Source organism: Ascaphus truei, chromosome 6, assembly GCF_040206685.1.
Source record: "Ascaphus truei isolate aAscTru1 chromosome 6, aAscTru1.hap1, whole genome shotgun sequence".
Taxonomy (NCBI): Eukaryota; Metazoa; Chordata; class Amphibia; order Anura; family Ascaphidae; genus Ascaphus; species Ascaphus truei.
This window is the reverse complement of record NC_134488.1, coordinates 20,037,667-20,055,541: the sequence shown is the minus strand read 5'-3', so window position 1 is coordinate 20,055,541 and position 17,875 is coordinate 20,037,667. Positions and strand designations below refer to the sequence as shown.

The 17,875-nt window shown below is 47.8% G+C and overlaps 1 protein-coding gene across 1 annotated transcript in view; it reads left to right on the top strand.

Annotated features, from left to right (window-relative positions):
* Positions 1–12,185, top strand: part of PEX14 (peroxisomal biogenesis factor 14) — a 196,636-nt gene extending 184,451 nt beyond the window's left edge. Inside the window, exons 5-8 of the mRNA XM_075603513.1 lie at positions 2,755–2,857; positions 8,164–8,261; positions 8,984–9,075; positions 10,115–12,185. Coding sequence (XP_075459628.1) covers positions 2,755–2,857; positions 8,164–8,261; positions 8,984–9,075; positions 10,115–10,535 — 714 coding nt within the window. The 3' untranslated portion in view covers positions 10,536–12,185. The remainder of the gene's footprint in view (positions 1–2,754; positions 2,858–8,163; positions 8,262–8,983; positions 9,076–10,114) is intronic.
* The last annotated feature ends 5,690 nt before the right edge of the window (positions 12,186–17,875 follow it).

The window sequence follows — 17,875 nt, the reverse complement described above, 5'->3', positions numbered from 1 at the left end:
ACACCCTCTGCAGGGGGAGCGGTTACCTGCAGCCACACCCTGTGCAGGGGAAGCGGTTACCTGCAGCCACACCCTGTGCCGGGGGAGCGGTTACCTGCAGCCACACCCTGTGCAGGGGAAGCGGTTACCTGCAGCCACACCCTCTGCAGGGGAAGCGGTTACCTGCAGCCACACCCTGTGCAGGGGAAGCGGTTACCTGCAGCCACACCCTGTGCAGGGGAAGCGGTTACCTGCAGCCACACCCTGTGCAGGGGGAGCGGTTACCTGCAGCCACACCCTGTGCAGGGGAAGCGGTTACCTGCAGCCACACCCTGTGCAGGGGGAGCGGTTACCTGCAGCCACACCCTGTGCAGGGGAAGCGGTTACCTGCAGCCACACCCTGTGCAGGGGGAGCGGTTACCTGCAGCCACACCCCCTGCAGGGGAAGCGGTTACCTGCAGCCACACCCTCTGCAGGGGAAGCGGTTACCTGCAGCCACACCCTGTGCAGGGGAAGCGGTTACCTGCAGCCACACCCTCTGCAGGGGAAGCGGTTACCTGCAGCGACACCCTCTGCAGGGGAAGCGGTTACCTGCAGCCACACCCTCTGCAGGGGGAGCGGTTACCTGCAGCCACACCCTGTGCAGGGGAAGCGGTTACCTGCAGCCACACCCTCTGCAGGGGAAGCGGTTACCTGCAGCCACACCCTGTGCAGGGGAAGCGGTTACCTGCAGCCACACCCTCTGCAGGGGAAGCGGTTACCTGCAGCCACACCCTGTGCAGGGGAAGCGGTTACCTGCAGCCACACCCTGTGCCAGGGAAGCGGTTACCTGCAGCCACACCCTGTGCAGGGGAAGCGGTTACCTGCAGCCACACCCTGTGCAGGGGAAGCGGTTACCTGCAGCCACACCCTGTGCAGGGGAAGCGGTTACCTGCAGCCACACCCTCTGCAGGGGAAGCAGTTACCTGCAGCCACACCCTGTGCAGGGGAAGCGGTTACCTGCAGCCACACCCTGTGCAGGGGAAGCGGTTACCTGCAGCCACACCCTGTGCAGGGGAAGCGGTTACCTGCAGCCACACCCTGTGCAGGGGAAGCAGTTACCTGCAGCCACACCCTGTGCCGGGGAAGCGGTTACCTGCAGCCACACCCTCTGCAGGGGAAGCGGTTACCTGCAGCCACACCCTGTGCAGGGGAAGCGGTTCCCTGCAGCCACACCCTGTGCAGGGGAAGCGGTTACCTGCAGCCACACCCTCTGCAGGGGAAGCGGTTACCTGCAGCCACACCCTGTGCAGGGGGAGCGGTTACCTGCAGCCACACCCTGTGCAGGGGAAGCGGTTACCTGCAGCCACACCCTGTGCCGGGGGAGCGGTTACCTGCAGCCACACCCTGTGCAGGGGAAGCGGTTACCTGCAGCCACACCCTGTGCAGGGGAAGCAGTTACCTGCAGCCACACCCTCTGCAGGGGAAGCGGTTACCTGCAGCCACACCCTGTGCAGGGGAAGCGGTTACCTGCAGCCACACCCTGTGCAGGGGAAGCGGTTACCTGCAGCCACACCCTGTGCAGGGGAAGCGGTTCCCTGCAGCCACACCCTGTGCAGGGGAAGCGGTTACCTGCAGCCACACCCTGTGCAGGGGAAGCGGTTACCTGCAGCCACACCCTGTGCAGAGGAAGCGGTTACCTGCAGCCACACCCTGTGCAGGGGAAGCGGTTACCTGCAGCCACACCCTGTGCGGGGGAAGCGGTTACCTGCAGCCACACCCTGTGCAGGGGAAGCGGTTACCTGCAGCCACACCCTGTGCAGGGGAAGCGGTTACCTGCAGCCACACCCTGTGCCGGGGGAAGCGGTTACCTGCAGCCACACCCTCTGCAGGGGGAGCGGTTACCTGCAGCCACACCCTGTGCAGGGGAAGCGGTTCCCTGCAGCCACACCCTGTGCAGGGGGAGCGGTTACCTGCAGCCACACCCTGTGCAGGGGAAGCGGTTACCTGCAGCCACACCCTGTGCAGGGGGAGCGGTTACCTGCAGCCACACCCTGTGCAGGGGAAGCGGTTACCTGCAGCCACACCCTGTGCAGGGGAAGCGGTTACCTGCAGCCACACCTTGTGCAGGGGAAGCGGTTACCTGCAGCCACACCCTGTGCAGGGGAAGCGGTTACCTGCAGCCACACCGTGTCAAATGATTGGTAAATAGGTGCACGTATACGCCCTCCCACCATCCACTTTACCAGGGTTTAACCCTTCGGTGCGGATTAACCCTTTCAATGTTAAGGAGAAGCACAAAAGTGACCGGCTCTGCAGCTAGAAGTCTGTGGCCAGCTTGTGAGACCGGTGAGGAAGGTGTTGACCATTTAGCACTTTCTCCACCTCTGTGTCACCTGTGTGTACTTTTAACCCCTCTAAAGCTGAAGGGGCCTGCTTTGTACTTGCTCATCAACATGTTGCAGACCCCCTTCAGCATTCAAGAGGTTAATGGGAAATACACAGCTATGTTTAACCCATGTGTTGCTGGAAAGGTCTGCTACGCTGTTTATTTGACTCTATATATAATGCTATCTATTGACATAGAGCGTTACCACACAGGTTTACAGACTGTTTTAAATGCGGTGGAATGATAAACCGGGGCTTGGAATAGGATAACCAGGCACGGCATGAAGCCAACGGGACAAAGGGGAATCCCTGCCCAAAGGGCTTGCAATCTAAAGGCTTTTGTTGTACAGTGTGTAGCAGCGTTTGGGTGACGAGGCTGACTTCCCCCTGTTCCCTTACCTTGTACAGAGATACCTGCTCCCGCTGATCATCGGCGGCAGGGAGAGTCGCAAGCAGCTGCAGCGCATAGAGTCCGGAGTGTCGGAGATGAGTGGCAGTGTGACACAGACAGGTAAAGATTAACGACTCCATCCCACCCCCCCCCCCCACACCACACCACCACCCAGCCCCCCCCCCCCTCCTCCCGCTGCTCCGAGACCCATCTTCTCTTTATGTGGTGACTTCATTTATCTGCTCGCAAAATCTGTTCACATTTGCAAATGAAGGCGCCGTCATTTCGGTTTAATTTGAAATTGCTTGTTTACTGTCGCAGCGGCCTCAATTAATTATGTTTTTACGGAAAGGCTCCCAACCTCAGAATATTAATAAGGGGAATGGAGTGACAGCCCTTTAGAGTGATGGAAAGTTCAGGCCTCTCCCTCCTCCCAGCCTTGTGGCAAGGTGTGTGGAGATGTGTCTTGGTGCGAGTTTATATTTTGTGCATATGTTTATTTAGGATTCCATTTAGGTTTTATTTATTGGTTTTAACCCCCGTCGATGCCAGCGGGATTTAGCAATGCATTGAAATGTCACTAACAGTAAGTGAGGTTAAGTGTAGCTGACCAGAGAGCACATGGCCCAACGCTATAGTAATGTGCAGCATCTTGTTTAGTAGGACATCATAAAGGCAAAGCATGTGCACCAGAAACCCCACTGGCTTTGAGGCGCCGCTCTGCTGGACATGGCAATCATTATTTGTTGGTAGCAGAAATGTGAGCCAATTCTGTAGACTCGTTTTCTCCTCTCTGTGCAGTCAGCCACGTATATACACAATCATGTGTCGTGTATATACACAATCATGTGTCGTGTATATACACAATCATGTGTCGTGTATATAGGTGGCAAACATGGAGCGCTGTTAAGTCTTACACTATAAATCTGTTTCTCATACAGGATGACCTGGGGACCGCTGTTGTTTAATGGTTTTTCCTGTATGTAATCACTGATGGGCTCACCAGAGCGGGTGAGGACTTTCAGACTTTCGATAGCAGAGGCTGTTTTTGTAGGACCCACAGAACCGTGCATCAGTGTTGGGTTTAGATGCTGCTAGTAGATCGGATGTAAGACTAGAAGAAAGCGCTGAGAAAAATGCATCCATGGTTGTATGTGAAGTGATTTTATTGGATTTGAAATGGTCACTAACATTCACTGGCAGAGTGTGTTGAAGTGCTAGGCATGTATTGTACACACTGTAACCGGCTCCTCCGTCCTGAGCCTCATCTCCAATGCTCCTAATCGCTGCTCGGTTACTTGCTGCTAATTCACCCTCCTCACGGTGTCCCGCGGGCTTCACAGGATCCACTGCAGTGATATTAGGATGCTGCGAGCGCCCGACCGGTGCGGAGCGTGCGTGATGATGTCAGTTGGGAGTGTGACTAGCACGGATTCTGGAGGCAGAGGACTCCTCCTATCCCCCAGTCTGGTAATAGAGGATTCCTTCTCTTTTCCTCCTACGCGTTTCGCTAGGCTTGGCTCGCTTCGTCGGGGATGCGAGGCCTCATCCATGCTGATGGCGCGCGTGTGACAGCACCGTGACGTGGCGCGCTCATGCAGCAGGGGCGATCCCTGTCCTGTAGCCAAGCGCGTTTCGTGGAGCGTTTCGTGGAGCGTGGCCGCGATCCGGCCACCGCACGGCAAAGACAAAAAAAGTTTTGTCTCTGCACGCATCGCTGTATGGACGCTCCAATGCATTTACATTGATTTGATCGTGCAGCTCGCTCACTCGCGATCAGCATAAACGCGGCGGCCTAAGGTAGATCGGATGACCAGAAGCTGAAAGGTGGCAGGGTACGTTTCGATGTGCTCCGATTGGTCACAATTTGGCCAGTAACATGTCAATCGAAAGTATAATTGTCTCACAGTTAACGAAGAGGCAAAAATAAATGAATGTAAAAAAAGTTAAATTAGGCACCTTTCAGGGTTTTAATACATAGCCTCCTTTATTTATAAAAAAAAAAGTATTAAAAAAAATAAATTATAATTCCTTTTTCCTACTAAAAATCTACCATATGCAAATGGTATGTTTGCCAAGTCCTGGAGCGTTACCAAACATGCCGGCTTTCAGCCTCTTCCCTTCTGGGATTCAGAGCTAAAAACAGGGGCTTGACTAGCCCCATAACTGGTGTATGTTGGTGTTTGTGTGTAATCTCATGTCCTGCTATAACGGAAAGGCTTGGGGTTCCCATGGGGTTTATGGCTTTGTAGGTTGCAGAGCGCGGCTATGATTCCTAGATAGAGCATGTTTTCCTGCCCCTAGCTCTTGTTTCTGTGTCTGGCTGCCCCTGTGGGCCTTGTCAGAGAGATGACAGCATAGGATAGATGGATAAAACGGAGGAGAGAGACCGCGTTGGAGATACAGAGAGATAAACCCTGTGATAAATGGCAGGCTGTGATAAGGGACACACACAGATATACTTCTCAATCCAGACAACCCTCCGCCAGAGTGATACATTGCAAATCCCACAGATGAGATGGGAGGGGAGAGATTATACATGAGGAACATAAATTACAGGGAGGGGACAGAGGCTCAGATGCACTGTTTGTGTACAAACGTATAGCCAGTGCCGGAATCAGGGGCCAAAGCGTAGGAGCAGGAGCAATTCATCATCATCGTTCTTGCTTAAATAAACACAGTTCAAACAAATGGCAAGAATGTATTGGATCGCAAACAGAATAATATACATCGAACCTTCAGCAAATTACAGCTCCAGTTGTTTAAGACGTCCACATTTTGGAGCAGGAGACGCACTGTTTGACCTGCTGGGAACTCGGAAACAAACGACAAATATCCGGTTGCATTCATTTTTAATTGGCTGGTGTGGCATCATATGAGTTATTTAATCTTTACTTCTATTCACTAATGCAGTGTTTTTCAACCAGGGTTCCTAGGAAGCTTTGGGTTTCCCCATTCATCCCTAAAGGGTTCCCAGCAATTTTCAGGTCATTTGAACATTGTACCAAATACAGAAGCATGTACAATGCATCTGATTTCAGAGGCGCTATTAGAGAGGGTTGGGGTTCCTTACAATGCATCTGATCTCAGACGCGCTATTAGAGAGGGTTGGGGTTCCTTACAATGCATCTGATCTCAGAAGCGCTATTAGAGAGGGTTGGGGTTCCTTACAATGCACCTGATCTCAGACGCGCTATTAGAGAGGGTTGGGGTTCCTTACAGTGCATCTGGTCTCAGACGCGCTATTAGAGAGGGTTGGGGTTCCTTACAATGCATCTGATCTCAGGCACGCTATTAGAGAGGGTTGGGGTTCCTTACAATGCATCTGATCTCGGGCGCGCTATTAGAGAGGGTTGGGGTTCCTTACAATGCACCTGATCTCAGACGTGCTATTAGAGAGGGTTGGAGTTCCTTACAATGCATCTGATCTCGGGCGCGCTATTAGAGAGGGTTGGGGTTCCTTACAATGCATCTGATCTCAGACGCGCTATTAGAGAGGGTTGGGGTTCCTTACAATGCATCTGGTCTCAGACACACTATTAGAGAGGGTTGGGGTTCCTTACAATGCATCTGATCTCAGGCACGCTATTAGAGAGGTTTGGGGTTCCTTACAATGCATCTGATCTCGGGCGCGCTATTAGAGAGGGTTGGGGTTCCTTACAATGCACCTGATCTCAGACGCGCTATTAGAGAGGGTTGGAGTTCCTTACAATGCATCTGATCTCAGACGCGCTATTAGAGAGGGTTGGGGTTCCTTACAATGCATCTGATCTCAGACGCGCTATTAGAGAGGGTTGGGGTTCCTTACAATGCATCTGATCTCAGACGCGCTATTAGAGGGGGTTGGGGTTCCTTACAATGTATCTGATCTCAGACACGCTATTAGAGAGGGTTGGGGTTCCTTACAATGCATCTGATCTCAGACGCGCTATTAGAGGGGGTTGGGGTTCCTTACAATGCATCTGATCTCAGACGCGCTATTAGAGAGGGTCGGGGTTCCTTACAATGCATCTGATCTCAGACGCGCTATTAGAGGGGGTTGGGGTTCCTTACAATGTATCTGATCTCAGACACGCTATTAGAGAGGGTTGGGGTTCCTTACAATGCATCTGATCTCAGACGCGCTATTAGAGGGGGTTGGGGTTCCTTACAATGCATCTGATCTCAGACGCGCTATTAGAGAGGGTCGGGGTTCCTTAACTAAGAAAATCTGGTGCTCCCGCCAGTTTGCACACCCCTGTCCATGCAATAGCCGTAGTGAAAAATACTTCTCAAGATTTAATCTAGCAACGCTTGATTCAGACATACCGTGCTGTATTAAAATGTATACATATATTAAGTATATCAACAATGCCCTACTCCTACCAATCATCATAAGGTTCTGCGATTCGTCCAGTTGTGAAATGGATGTCTCCGAACACTCCAGTGACAAGCGGTTGAGAATCAAGAAAGTATATTTGGATGGGGCCACCGATTTGAGATTTCTGTAATTCATCCTAATTGAAACAAAATGCGTTTTCTGAGATTAAATTCCATTGATGTATGATTGGATATAATGACCGTGTAATGGTCTCTAATGCTAAATTGCACCGTGTACCTTGGTCTAAAGTTTGTCCGCATGGTATGTGCTTTGATCTGCCTCTGCTAGCAGGTGAAGATGCGAGTTGTCAGACAATCGTCTGTTCTTATGTTCTGAGCTCAAAGGTTTTGGGACTAGCAAATCATTCATTTTCCTATCCCTCGGGTTCCATAAATAGTAAGCTCTTGTGTTCGGGTGTTCAATGTTCCTGTTTTTTTTACTTTATACACGGCTTCATATACTTGGCATACTGGATCAAATCTGATAATATACTTGGGAGTATTGTCAACATAAGTAAGACCAGAAGAAGACAAGGATAGTTACATCTCCTGACATGGCAGTAAGTTGGCAATAGGACAGGAGTGGCCAACTCCAGTCCTCACGCGCCACCAACAGGTCAGTTTTTCAGGATGTCCTTGCTTCAGCACAGGTGACTTTCATTGACTGATTCAGGGATATCCTGAAACCTGACCTGTTGGTGACCCGTGAGGACAGGAGTTGGCCACTCCTGCAATAGGGCATATCCTTTGTGAAACGCATAGGCATCCACCTGTGACAGAAGGGTGAGAAGCAGCTGTAGAGAGGAGGGAGAACAGTGCGGTGTCACACAATTACACGTGTGAGAAATGTGATGGGAGATGCAGGTCCCATAGGGGTCTTCAGAGCCAGTGGGTGGCATTTGAATGAACAAGCTCCGAGACCAGCAGTTTAACCAGCCACCTTGTTATATCTCCCTCCACATTTGTGGTACAGAGCTGAGAAGCTGAGGGTGTGCAGATGGAGGGCTACACGCGAGGGATAGCAGCAGCCCAGCCCAGACAGTGCTGTACTCTCTGTTTTCTTGCAGTGACTCAGCTCCAGTTGACATTAGCTGCTGTGCAGGAGCTGCTGATTCAGCAGCAGCAGAAGATCCAGGAGCTGTCGCAGGAACTTACTACTTCCAAGGTGAGAAAGAGGGCGTAGCCGTCCCTGTCCTGCCAAGGGACAGGAGAGACACTGGCAACAGCCTTTTCTGAATGCTTAACCCAATATCCTCAAGACACAGGCTTGACTTACCAGAACAGTGGGTGCTAAGCCATCGATCGCGCACCATACGTTTAATTCATGTTTAGCGATCTTTAAGATGCACTAAGACCCAGACTTGTTAAACCAGAGCCAGTTCTTGGAGCTGTCTTACAGTTGAGGTTTTGCATGGCGAGAAAGCTGCTGTGTTCGAGCAGCCGCCCTGTATCCCCATCGTAATCCTTTCCTTGCCTTCCATTGCTCTCCCTTTGCATTAAAATGATGGGGTTTATAATGGTGTATAATGACGTTAAACAACATATTGCAAAGGTTTGGTTGCTGTTGGTTTCGTGTATGTTTTGCAGAACATTTTAAAGAAAGTCAATTACTTGTTTAACTATAAACCAAGGGTGGCCAACTCCAGACCTCAAGAGCTCCCAACAGGTCAGGTTTTCAGGATATCACTGCTTCAGCACAGGTGGTTCAGTCAACAACTGAGCAACTGATTGAGCCACTTGGGCTGAAACAGGGATATCCTTAAAACCTGACCTGTTGGTAGCTCTTGAGGTCTGGGGTTGGCTACTGCTGCTATAGACATTGCCGTTTCTATCAAAATGAAAAAAGAATAGAAGCCATGTTTAATACAGTGTGTATATACATTTTAGGCATCCAACTCGACCAATACCATTCTGGAATCCCAAAACATCCAGGAGTTGAAGTCTGAAATTTACTCCCTGAAAGGGCTGCTCTTGAATAGGTAAAGGGGCGGGACATCTGATCTGCTGGAAGACAGAACATACTGTAGACAAAATGGGTCAGGGAAGAGGTGGGGGTTGGAGGCTGCCCCTTGGGTGATGGTAAGAAGGTCTGGATAGTTGTTGACGTGTGAGTAACAGATACAATCAAATACACTATATGCTTTTGTCATGGACCAAGGACTTGGGCTTTAAATGCAACAATGCATCCCAGGATGGTCACTGAACCCCTAAAAACAGTTTCCACTAAGCTAAGTAGGTAGCGCCTATCCTTAGCCCATGATGTGCCAGGATTTGAAATTAAAGATGCTCGTCATTATCCTGGCACCCAAAACATCTGCTAGCTACTCTATCACTAGGTCTAATGTGACCAAAGAGGTGATACTGTGGAATAGATGCCCTTAGTCCTTTACTGATAATCAGGGAAAGGAATTCATTATTATTTGCTCATTTAAATGGCACCAACGTATTCTGCATCATGGCTCAATGTGGGATAGAAGTCCGTGAATTACATAGTGTGTGTGTGTGTGTGTGTGTGTGTGTGTGTGTATATATATATATATATATATATATATATATATATATATACACACACACACACACACACACACACACACACACACACACACACACACACACACACACACACACATATATATGTTGCTGGAGTGTGCAGCTAAAAGGTAGATCCTACAATGAGAAATTGGGGCAAAGCATACTTCTCTGGTAGTGAAACAGTTATATGACGCCTTGGTGTGTGTGTATGTATGTGTGTATCTATGTATGTGTATATATATATATATATATATACATATATATATACACACACACACACACACATACATAGATACATACATACACTGTTTCACTACCAGAGAAGTATGCTTTGCCCCAATTTCTCATTGTAGGGATCTACCTTTTTGCTTCACACTCCAGCAACATGACTGGTCATATATTGCAACACACACACTGCTGCAGTAAAGCATAGAGCACATATCTCTGTGACATTATTCTGACACACTATGCTTTTGGCATTGGTAGGAGGCAGTTCCCACCATCTCCTTCTGCACCCAAGATTCCTGCTTGGCAGATCCCTTTGAAACCTGCTACTTTATCCAGCCCGGCTACCCTGAACCACAACAGCAGCAGTGACATCTCTCCGGTCAGCAATGAGTCTGGCTCCTCCTCTCCTGTGAAGGAGAACCACAGCCCTGAGGGATCGAAGGTCAACTCCCACCACCTGGTTCCCACAGGCGAAGAGGAAGAGTCTGAGATTGATGTGCAGGGCCAGGTACGGATGGAGGTTCAGGGAGAGGAGGAGGAGGAAGAAGATGTTGGACAAATTGACGAGGAAGATTGCATTGGGGTCCAGACTGAAGATCGCAGAGGGGGAGACGGACAGATCAACGAGCCTGTGGAGAAGCTGCGCCGGCCTGAAGGAGCCAGCAATGAGATGGACTGAGTGCGGGCGGAGTGAGGTAGAGGGTGTCAATGGTTCCTCAGAGCTGCCCCTCGTGTCTCTCACCTCCTGGGGGTTATTCCTCAGGGTTGCAACAACATGGAACTTGGGGTGATTTATTATTGAAGATCAATGTGCAGTTGCAGAGGTAAAGTAGCTCTGTGGCAGATCAGATAATGATGCCCTGCAGTGCAATGGTGCATCCAAGCTGTTTACCCTTGTTTTTGCACAATAATCTCTAAATGTCTATAAAGTGCAGAGTTATTTTCTTTTCACCGCCCTTAATAGTCCCACCTACCTGCTCCTTTGTTATCTGTGTTGTACCTCGTGCAGGTAAAGGCAGCAATGAGAAGGGGGGGGGGAGTAGTGGAGCTGCACAATAGATCCTATACTCGCATTTATCAGCAAGAAGTACCCCCTTCCAAAATAATGATCAAAGAAAAAGAAATTCCACTGATTATCAAACTCAAATCAACCTTTCCTCTTCATGTTTTATCCACCCCCTCCCCCCCACCCTTGCTCCCTTTGTGGTGCAGTTAGCACATGATCTGTGATTACCACTTGGCACACTACGGTTGGAGGGGACATGTCTGGCTTTATAGGCAACTCTCACTATAGTGTTTGAGCAGCTTTTTCAGGATTTCCAGAGTGCGGAGGTTATGGGGTTAACACTTTCGGTGGCCACTTCTCTTTTTTTTCAGACCACAGCTTAGCAAAACCCATAAATCTCTAAATCGGCATAGGACAGTGACATAGTGACATGTACATAGTGTCGTGGGTTTTAGATCTTCTCGTTATATCACTTGCTGTGGTTTCAGGGGTCCCTTCTTTTACTCTGTTGATGACCTGTTCCTTGCGGTCCTCCTTCTCCCCACCACTGAGGATGATTTTTTTATAGAAATGCTGGATCATTAATCAGCTGAATGTATCACTGCCTCCTTCACTCCTGTCACAAACCACTCACACCCTCTGCTCTGAGACTCCACCAGCCGTCACCATGCTTCAGTCAGGGGCCAAACCCATTCTCCAGCCAAAATGATTCAGGAAGCGTGAGAAGCCCATGGTTTTCACTGCCAGAGACCGCTTGCATCAGATGATGTAAGTGCTTAGCGAGGATAGATAACAAAGTTACTGCGATGGAGACAGCAGAACAGGCAAAGAACATCTAGATTTCCAAGATTGCTTTTGCAGAGGATACTTGGAAACACCAGTGTCGTAAACCCCCAAGACCACCTTTCCTAGACATGACTATAGTTCTATACCTCCTGTATTAAGGAATAGGAAACAAGTGTGAAATCACTGTGTCCCCTGAGAAATAGGCACCAAAGAATACCTTAACCAGAAGATTAAGCGCAGATCTCCATTGATAGGAAATACCTGCAACATTGTCTCCTATATTAAGAGAGTGGCAGGAGACAGGACAGAGCATAAATACTGTGGTCACAGATGCAGCTTAGGATAAGGTTCTAGCACTGATGTGTGCATTGGTTGGGACAGGAAGACGAATAACCCTCATCCACCTATTGCATGAGTGCAACATTGCACACCCTTAATTTCATCAACCAACTGTGCTCATTAGTGTGCTAATGTATAGATTTCCAACAAAAACTATAATTGTACATAATTGTAATAAAGACAAGTTACACTATTTAACCCAGTGCAGTGTCTGCTTATTGTCTCGTGGTTTCGTTTAAGGAAGTTATGGAGGGGTAAGTTTGTGCTGCCAAAGCTCCAGTGTAAAGTTTTTTTTTGGTTTTCTGCAGTACTGAAAGAATAGCCAACAGCAACACGAGTTTGTCACATACAAACCTGCATACCACTTGTAGTATTTATCATAATTACAATAGTAGTAGTTGGTTTCTGTACCACAATTAGGGTTGCCAGGTGGCTTCTCCCAAAATACTGGACACAATCGTGAAAGGTGCGACGCACTCGAGACCCCCAGGCTCCTGACACCTCCTCCTGAATTACAGATCTAGAGGGAGAGAGATCCTGAGCGAGAGGGATCTAGCAAGCGAGAGATCTAGCGAGTGAGAGAGATCAATAATCGAGAGAGAGAGATCGAGGGATCGAGCGAGAAAGAGGGATCGAGCGAGAGAGATATTTAGAGACAGAGAGAGATCTAGAGACAGAGAGAGAGATCTAGCGCGAGAGACAGACATCTAGCGAGAGAGATCTAGTAGAGAGAGACATCTAGCGAGAGAGATCTAGTAGAGAGAGAGAGAGAGATCTAGCATGAGATCTAGTGAGAGAGAGATCTAGTGAGAGCGATCTAGCAAGAGAGAGAGATCTAGCGAGAGAGAGAGCTAGCAAGATTATATATATATATTAATATTTTCCAGCTCCTTAATTTCTTTTTAATTGAAACCTTTGCTACAATGCATTGAGATTGCAAAGGCAATCCATTGCAGTCCTCTGTAAGCAAAGGGTAAACAAAAAACCCATCAGAGACAAGACAGCATAGGATTTAAGGGTGGGCACTTTCATTGGTGGTTATGGCTTTGGATTTTTATAAAATGGAAGAGGGGGGGGTAGAGAAGCCAAAAAATCTTCAAAAAGTTTGCCCATTTAAACCAATATAAAAACACAAAACCCTTTAAAAAAAAGAATCCCCAAAAAACTCATCCTCTGATTTATGACTCCGATTTCGCTCGGATTTCGTTCCGATGCCCGCTGAATTTGGCAGATTCAACATTCAATTTGCATTCACATTTCGAACCCCCTGAAAGTGCTCATTATTAATAAAATGTTGAGGGATACAACAGCATGAACACCCCCCCGCCCCCCTTCAGAACTTTATCGGACACTTTCATCTGGATCTGGTGGATCCAGTATAGAATGCTGATAAGCAAATGCAGAAAATGATCCATTTTCCTAATCTACAGTATGTGCCACGTTCCTTCTCCTTTTCCTCTATGGAACCATAGTGACTGAGCCACTGATTGAGCCACCTGTGCTGAAGCAGGGTTATCCCAAATACCTGGGCTGCTTGTGGCCCTTAAAGGATTAGAGTTGGCCACTCCTGATCTAGATTACTTTCTCAGCATCAAATTAGAGATGCTACTGGTGCTGCCACAAAATGCAGTCGCCCAACACCATGTAGCATCTGATGCACGTCTTCGTGGTATCACCACTTGGTGTCCTTTCTCCAGCTCTGCAGATTGGTACGAGACGTGCCTACACCTGAACATACAGAGTTACATACTAGACGAGGTTGAAAAGAAAGACACGTCCTCTGCGTTCAACCTATGTTGAATTTAGACAAGATAGAGACAGCCTACCGACGTAGTCAGACTGAAGGACTGCGGCAAGCTACCGCGGCCCGCCAGAGGATTAGCGCCGCGGGGAGTCCGATGCGTAAAAATGGTTCCTCCGCAGCCAGAGCCGCGGCTTGTTGCCTTTTCTGCCACGGCTCCGCCGACTGTCTGGCGACCTCCGTACTTCCGGTAAATACAATACATGATGCTTTGCATAGTGCTGCAGTGCAGAAAACGGGAAGCATTGCGCGAGGGTGAAAAGCCGAAAGGGCTGCTGGTAAAGAAATGTGTTTTTCTAAAGGGTCCCACAGCCTGTGGAGCTGGATCATTAAGTTGCTGAATTAGGCGATTTTCTTACTCCATAAATGGACGGACGTCTTAATATGCTCGGCCTCCGCACAGAGAGAGAAAAGCCAAGGGCTGAGGAGGTATAAATCCTTCCCCTCCAAGGACAAGAGCCTTTCAGAAGCCAAAAATACTGCAAATTAAAAAAAAAAAAAGAATAGATAAAAAGAAACTGTTGTTGCAGAACCTGTCAGTTCTGCGTGTGATGGGCTTATATGGCAGATAAACCTTGAGCGTGTCTCCTGCTGCTGGACACATTTTGAGAACATTTTGAGACACATTTCTGCTTGTCTCCCATGTGTACGAGTCCCGCCTTTGCAACGTGCGTCACTGTGGTTACGTCACGACGCCGTGCCTTGGCTTGACTTCCCTTACATTAGCAGACCATACAAGGAGTAACGTGGCGCAATGGGAGGACTTGCTTGATCTATTAGAAAGAAGGGGCCAAACCGTCATGAAAAGCGGGCACGTGAAAGAATAGATTTACTTTTTAACATTATGTTGAAAAAAGTCGAAACAATTAAAAGAGAAATACAGCCCCAAGCAAAAAAATCTGAATGTATAGCCGAATAATAGAGCCCCCTCAAGCTTATCGCAAATAAAAATATCACTTGTGAGCACAGTCACGTGTCTCAGACAGGTAAACAACCATGATTTTGCCCATTATCTTCTAGCATACAGTGCTTCCACTGCAGCTAAGGATTCTGGGAAATGACATGCACATGAGCACACGGTGTCACCTTTTGCTTCATGTCCAATTTAACATGGACCTTTATAAGCAACCTGCCTGCCGTATTACACAGCTTTTAAGCACAGCCTGGGTTAAAGAAGTGCACAGCCAATAAACCTACTCACAGACAGCTGTTTCAAACCTTTTGGATCTCTTCTGTGTGAGACTCGTTATACTGGCTTGGCAATTTGAAGCTGACACAGATTTCAACCACACATCATATAAGTTATGGTGGGTGACACAAACCATGAGGTGTCCATATTTGTCCCGGCAAAAACTGGGACAAATGTCACGTGTGCGTGATGAGCGCTTGCCGGCCGCACATGCGCTGATTACGCATGCGCGGCCAGCGCAGAGAAACTGGGACAGTGGCCAGAAAAGTCGGGAGCCGGGACGTCTGGTCACCCTAAGTATACAGCAAATAGAAATACCACTTGTGAGCACATTCACATGTTGCAGACGGATCTGTACCCTGCTTTCCCCAGCATTATCTCCCAGCATACAGTGCTTCCACTGCAGCAAGGGATTCTGGGAAATATAGCACATATGATTCCCGGTCAGGATTCCAGAAGGGATCTGTAAGGCATAGCTCAGTACCTGGGTACAGCGCTGGCTTTAAATGTTCACCTTGCATCAATGATATTACCCAGAGCGTGACCTATGAAGTGGTCCAAGTATCGAAAATATAAAAATAAATGTCCACAAATGCTTAGGCACTATTTGCAAAACGAATAAAGCGAAAATACATAATACACAAGTAAATTCCTTGGCATGGCAGTGTTCTCAGCGCTTCATCTCCGCTCCATTCTATATTTCCTTCCATGTCACCATGCGGATCACCGGATCCCCGCACGGGAGTGGTCACGTGCTGATGGATTTTGTGCCGATCTTGCTTCTAATTGGGGGAAGGGAGGGTGTTAATGAGACAACTTTTCCCCCCCCAAAAAATAATGTTGTAAACATTAAATGCTACAGTATATCGTTTTGCATACCCGGGAGCGCCTTCTTTGGTGAGATTTCGCCCCCTTAATGACCAGGTTATAGTGTTTGCTTAAGAGGAGCATTAATGATATTCACGCATTTTTCACGGTTATTCGGGTGTATTTATTTCTCGAGTATAATCAGACATTAAAAAAAGTTATCATGGGTAAATAAAAAAAAGCAACAAAACCCCTGTACAGCAAATGAAAATACGACTTGTATCTCTCAAATGGGTCTCTGTCTTTCCCCCGTTATCGCTTAGCAAACAGTGCTTCCACTGCGGCCAGGGATTCTGGGAAATGACATGCAAATGAGCACAGTGTGTCACTCTTTACTTCTCATCCATTTTAACATGGAAACCTATATTTTCTTTAGTATATAACACCGGTGTAGGTGGGTGATCCTTAATGTCACTTATTTGTGTGTCCTGCCATTATTTTCCCTCCCACTAATCTATTTTTCATCTATGTGAAGTGTATGAAACAAGTTAGTTTAATGTGTTACATTTGACTTTGCACATCTTTAGGGCTCACTCGAGAGCAGGCTCATCCACGTGAGTGGGCCCTAACGATGCACTAGGAAGTTACATCTGGTACATCGTCTGTTCTCCTACCTACATATGCCTTTATCTTTCCGTACATTTTGGATGAAAAAAAACAGCTCAATTTGCCCCAAGTCTCACCAACACGAGAGATTAAAGGAGATTTTGATTCTTCCATATCCCATTAGCGAGTAGTCCCACTTAGCCTGGTGTTTGCATTATTGCTACTCTTATACTGCACCTGTTTAATCCAATGGTTTGTTTTTTGGGGGAAGGGATTAACCTTTTTTGGTTAAGGAACCCTATAATTATATTGTGATATGCTGAGGAACCCCCAACCCTCTCTCTATTAGCGCACCTGAGATCAGACGCATTGTAAGGGACCCCAACCCTCTCTAATAGCGTGTCTGAGATCAGAGGCATTGTAAGGAACCCCAACCCTCTCTAATAGCGCGTCTGAGATCAGAGGCATTGTAAGGAACCCCGACCCTCTCTAATAGCGCGTCTGAGATCAGACATTTTGCTGTCTTTGGTACAATTTTCAAATGACCTGAAATTGTAGGTAACCCTTTAGGGATGCACAGGGAAGGCAATGCTTCCAGGAATCCCTGTTGAAAACACTGGTTTAACCATTTACATTAGGAACAAGAACCTACTTATTTATTTTGCTCTTCAAAAAAAAAAAAATGGAAACATGAATAATACCGTATGTACACAAAATACAGCCCTCGCATACTTAAATGCCATGAGAAGGTAGCAACGATTCCTAGCGTGTAATGATCAAGGAAATAACGTGCAGTCTTTGACTGAGCCACCTGTGCAGAAGCTGGATATCCTGAAAACCTGACCTGTTGGTGGCCCTTGAGGACTGGAGTTGCCCGCCCCTGATATAGGCACTTATTAACAAAATACGAAGGAAAAAAAGCGAATTTTGGATTGCAGACTATATTTAACAGGGAGAATAATCATCAACACTGATCGATAAAGGCACCTCTAAGGTTACAGCACCCTGCAGCACAACACAGAGAAGTGCTAGTAAGGGAGACGTCTCCGTTGGTTATGTCTGCGGGTTTTGGAGCACAATGCTTTGCAGATATGACTATGATGTGATATTCACCATCATACACGTCACTGTGTTATTTTAGGGGGTGTCATTAAACAAAAATGTCACCAGACTGACACTGGAGTTTCTGCTACACTGACTTTGACACCAGGTATCAATACGCTATTTCTTATTCTATTTAACACGGGAAAGAAACCTGTTGGACAGAGGGGGGAAATCTCATGAAAAGAAATGCCTTTCTGTAAAAATATCATTTGTTTGCTCCAAATAAGGTAAAATATTTGCGGAGGGACGAGCACAGAGCCGGCAGCGACCTTCAGAGGGAAGCGTTTTAACTTTTTTTTAAGGCCTGTCTATTCATTACAGGCTTCACATTCTGCTCTCAGAACATCTTCGCTGCTTCTTTCCTTCCATCTCTTCTGGTTT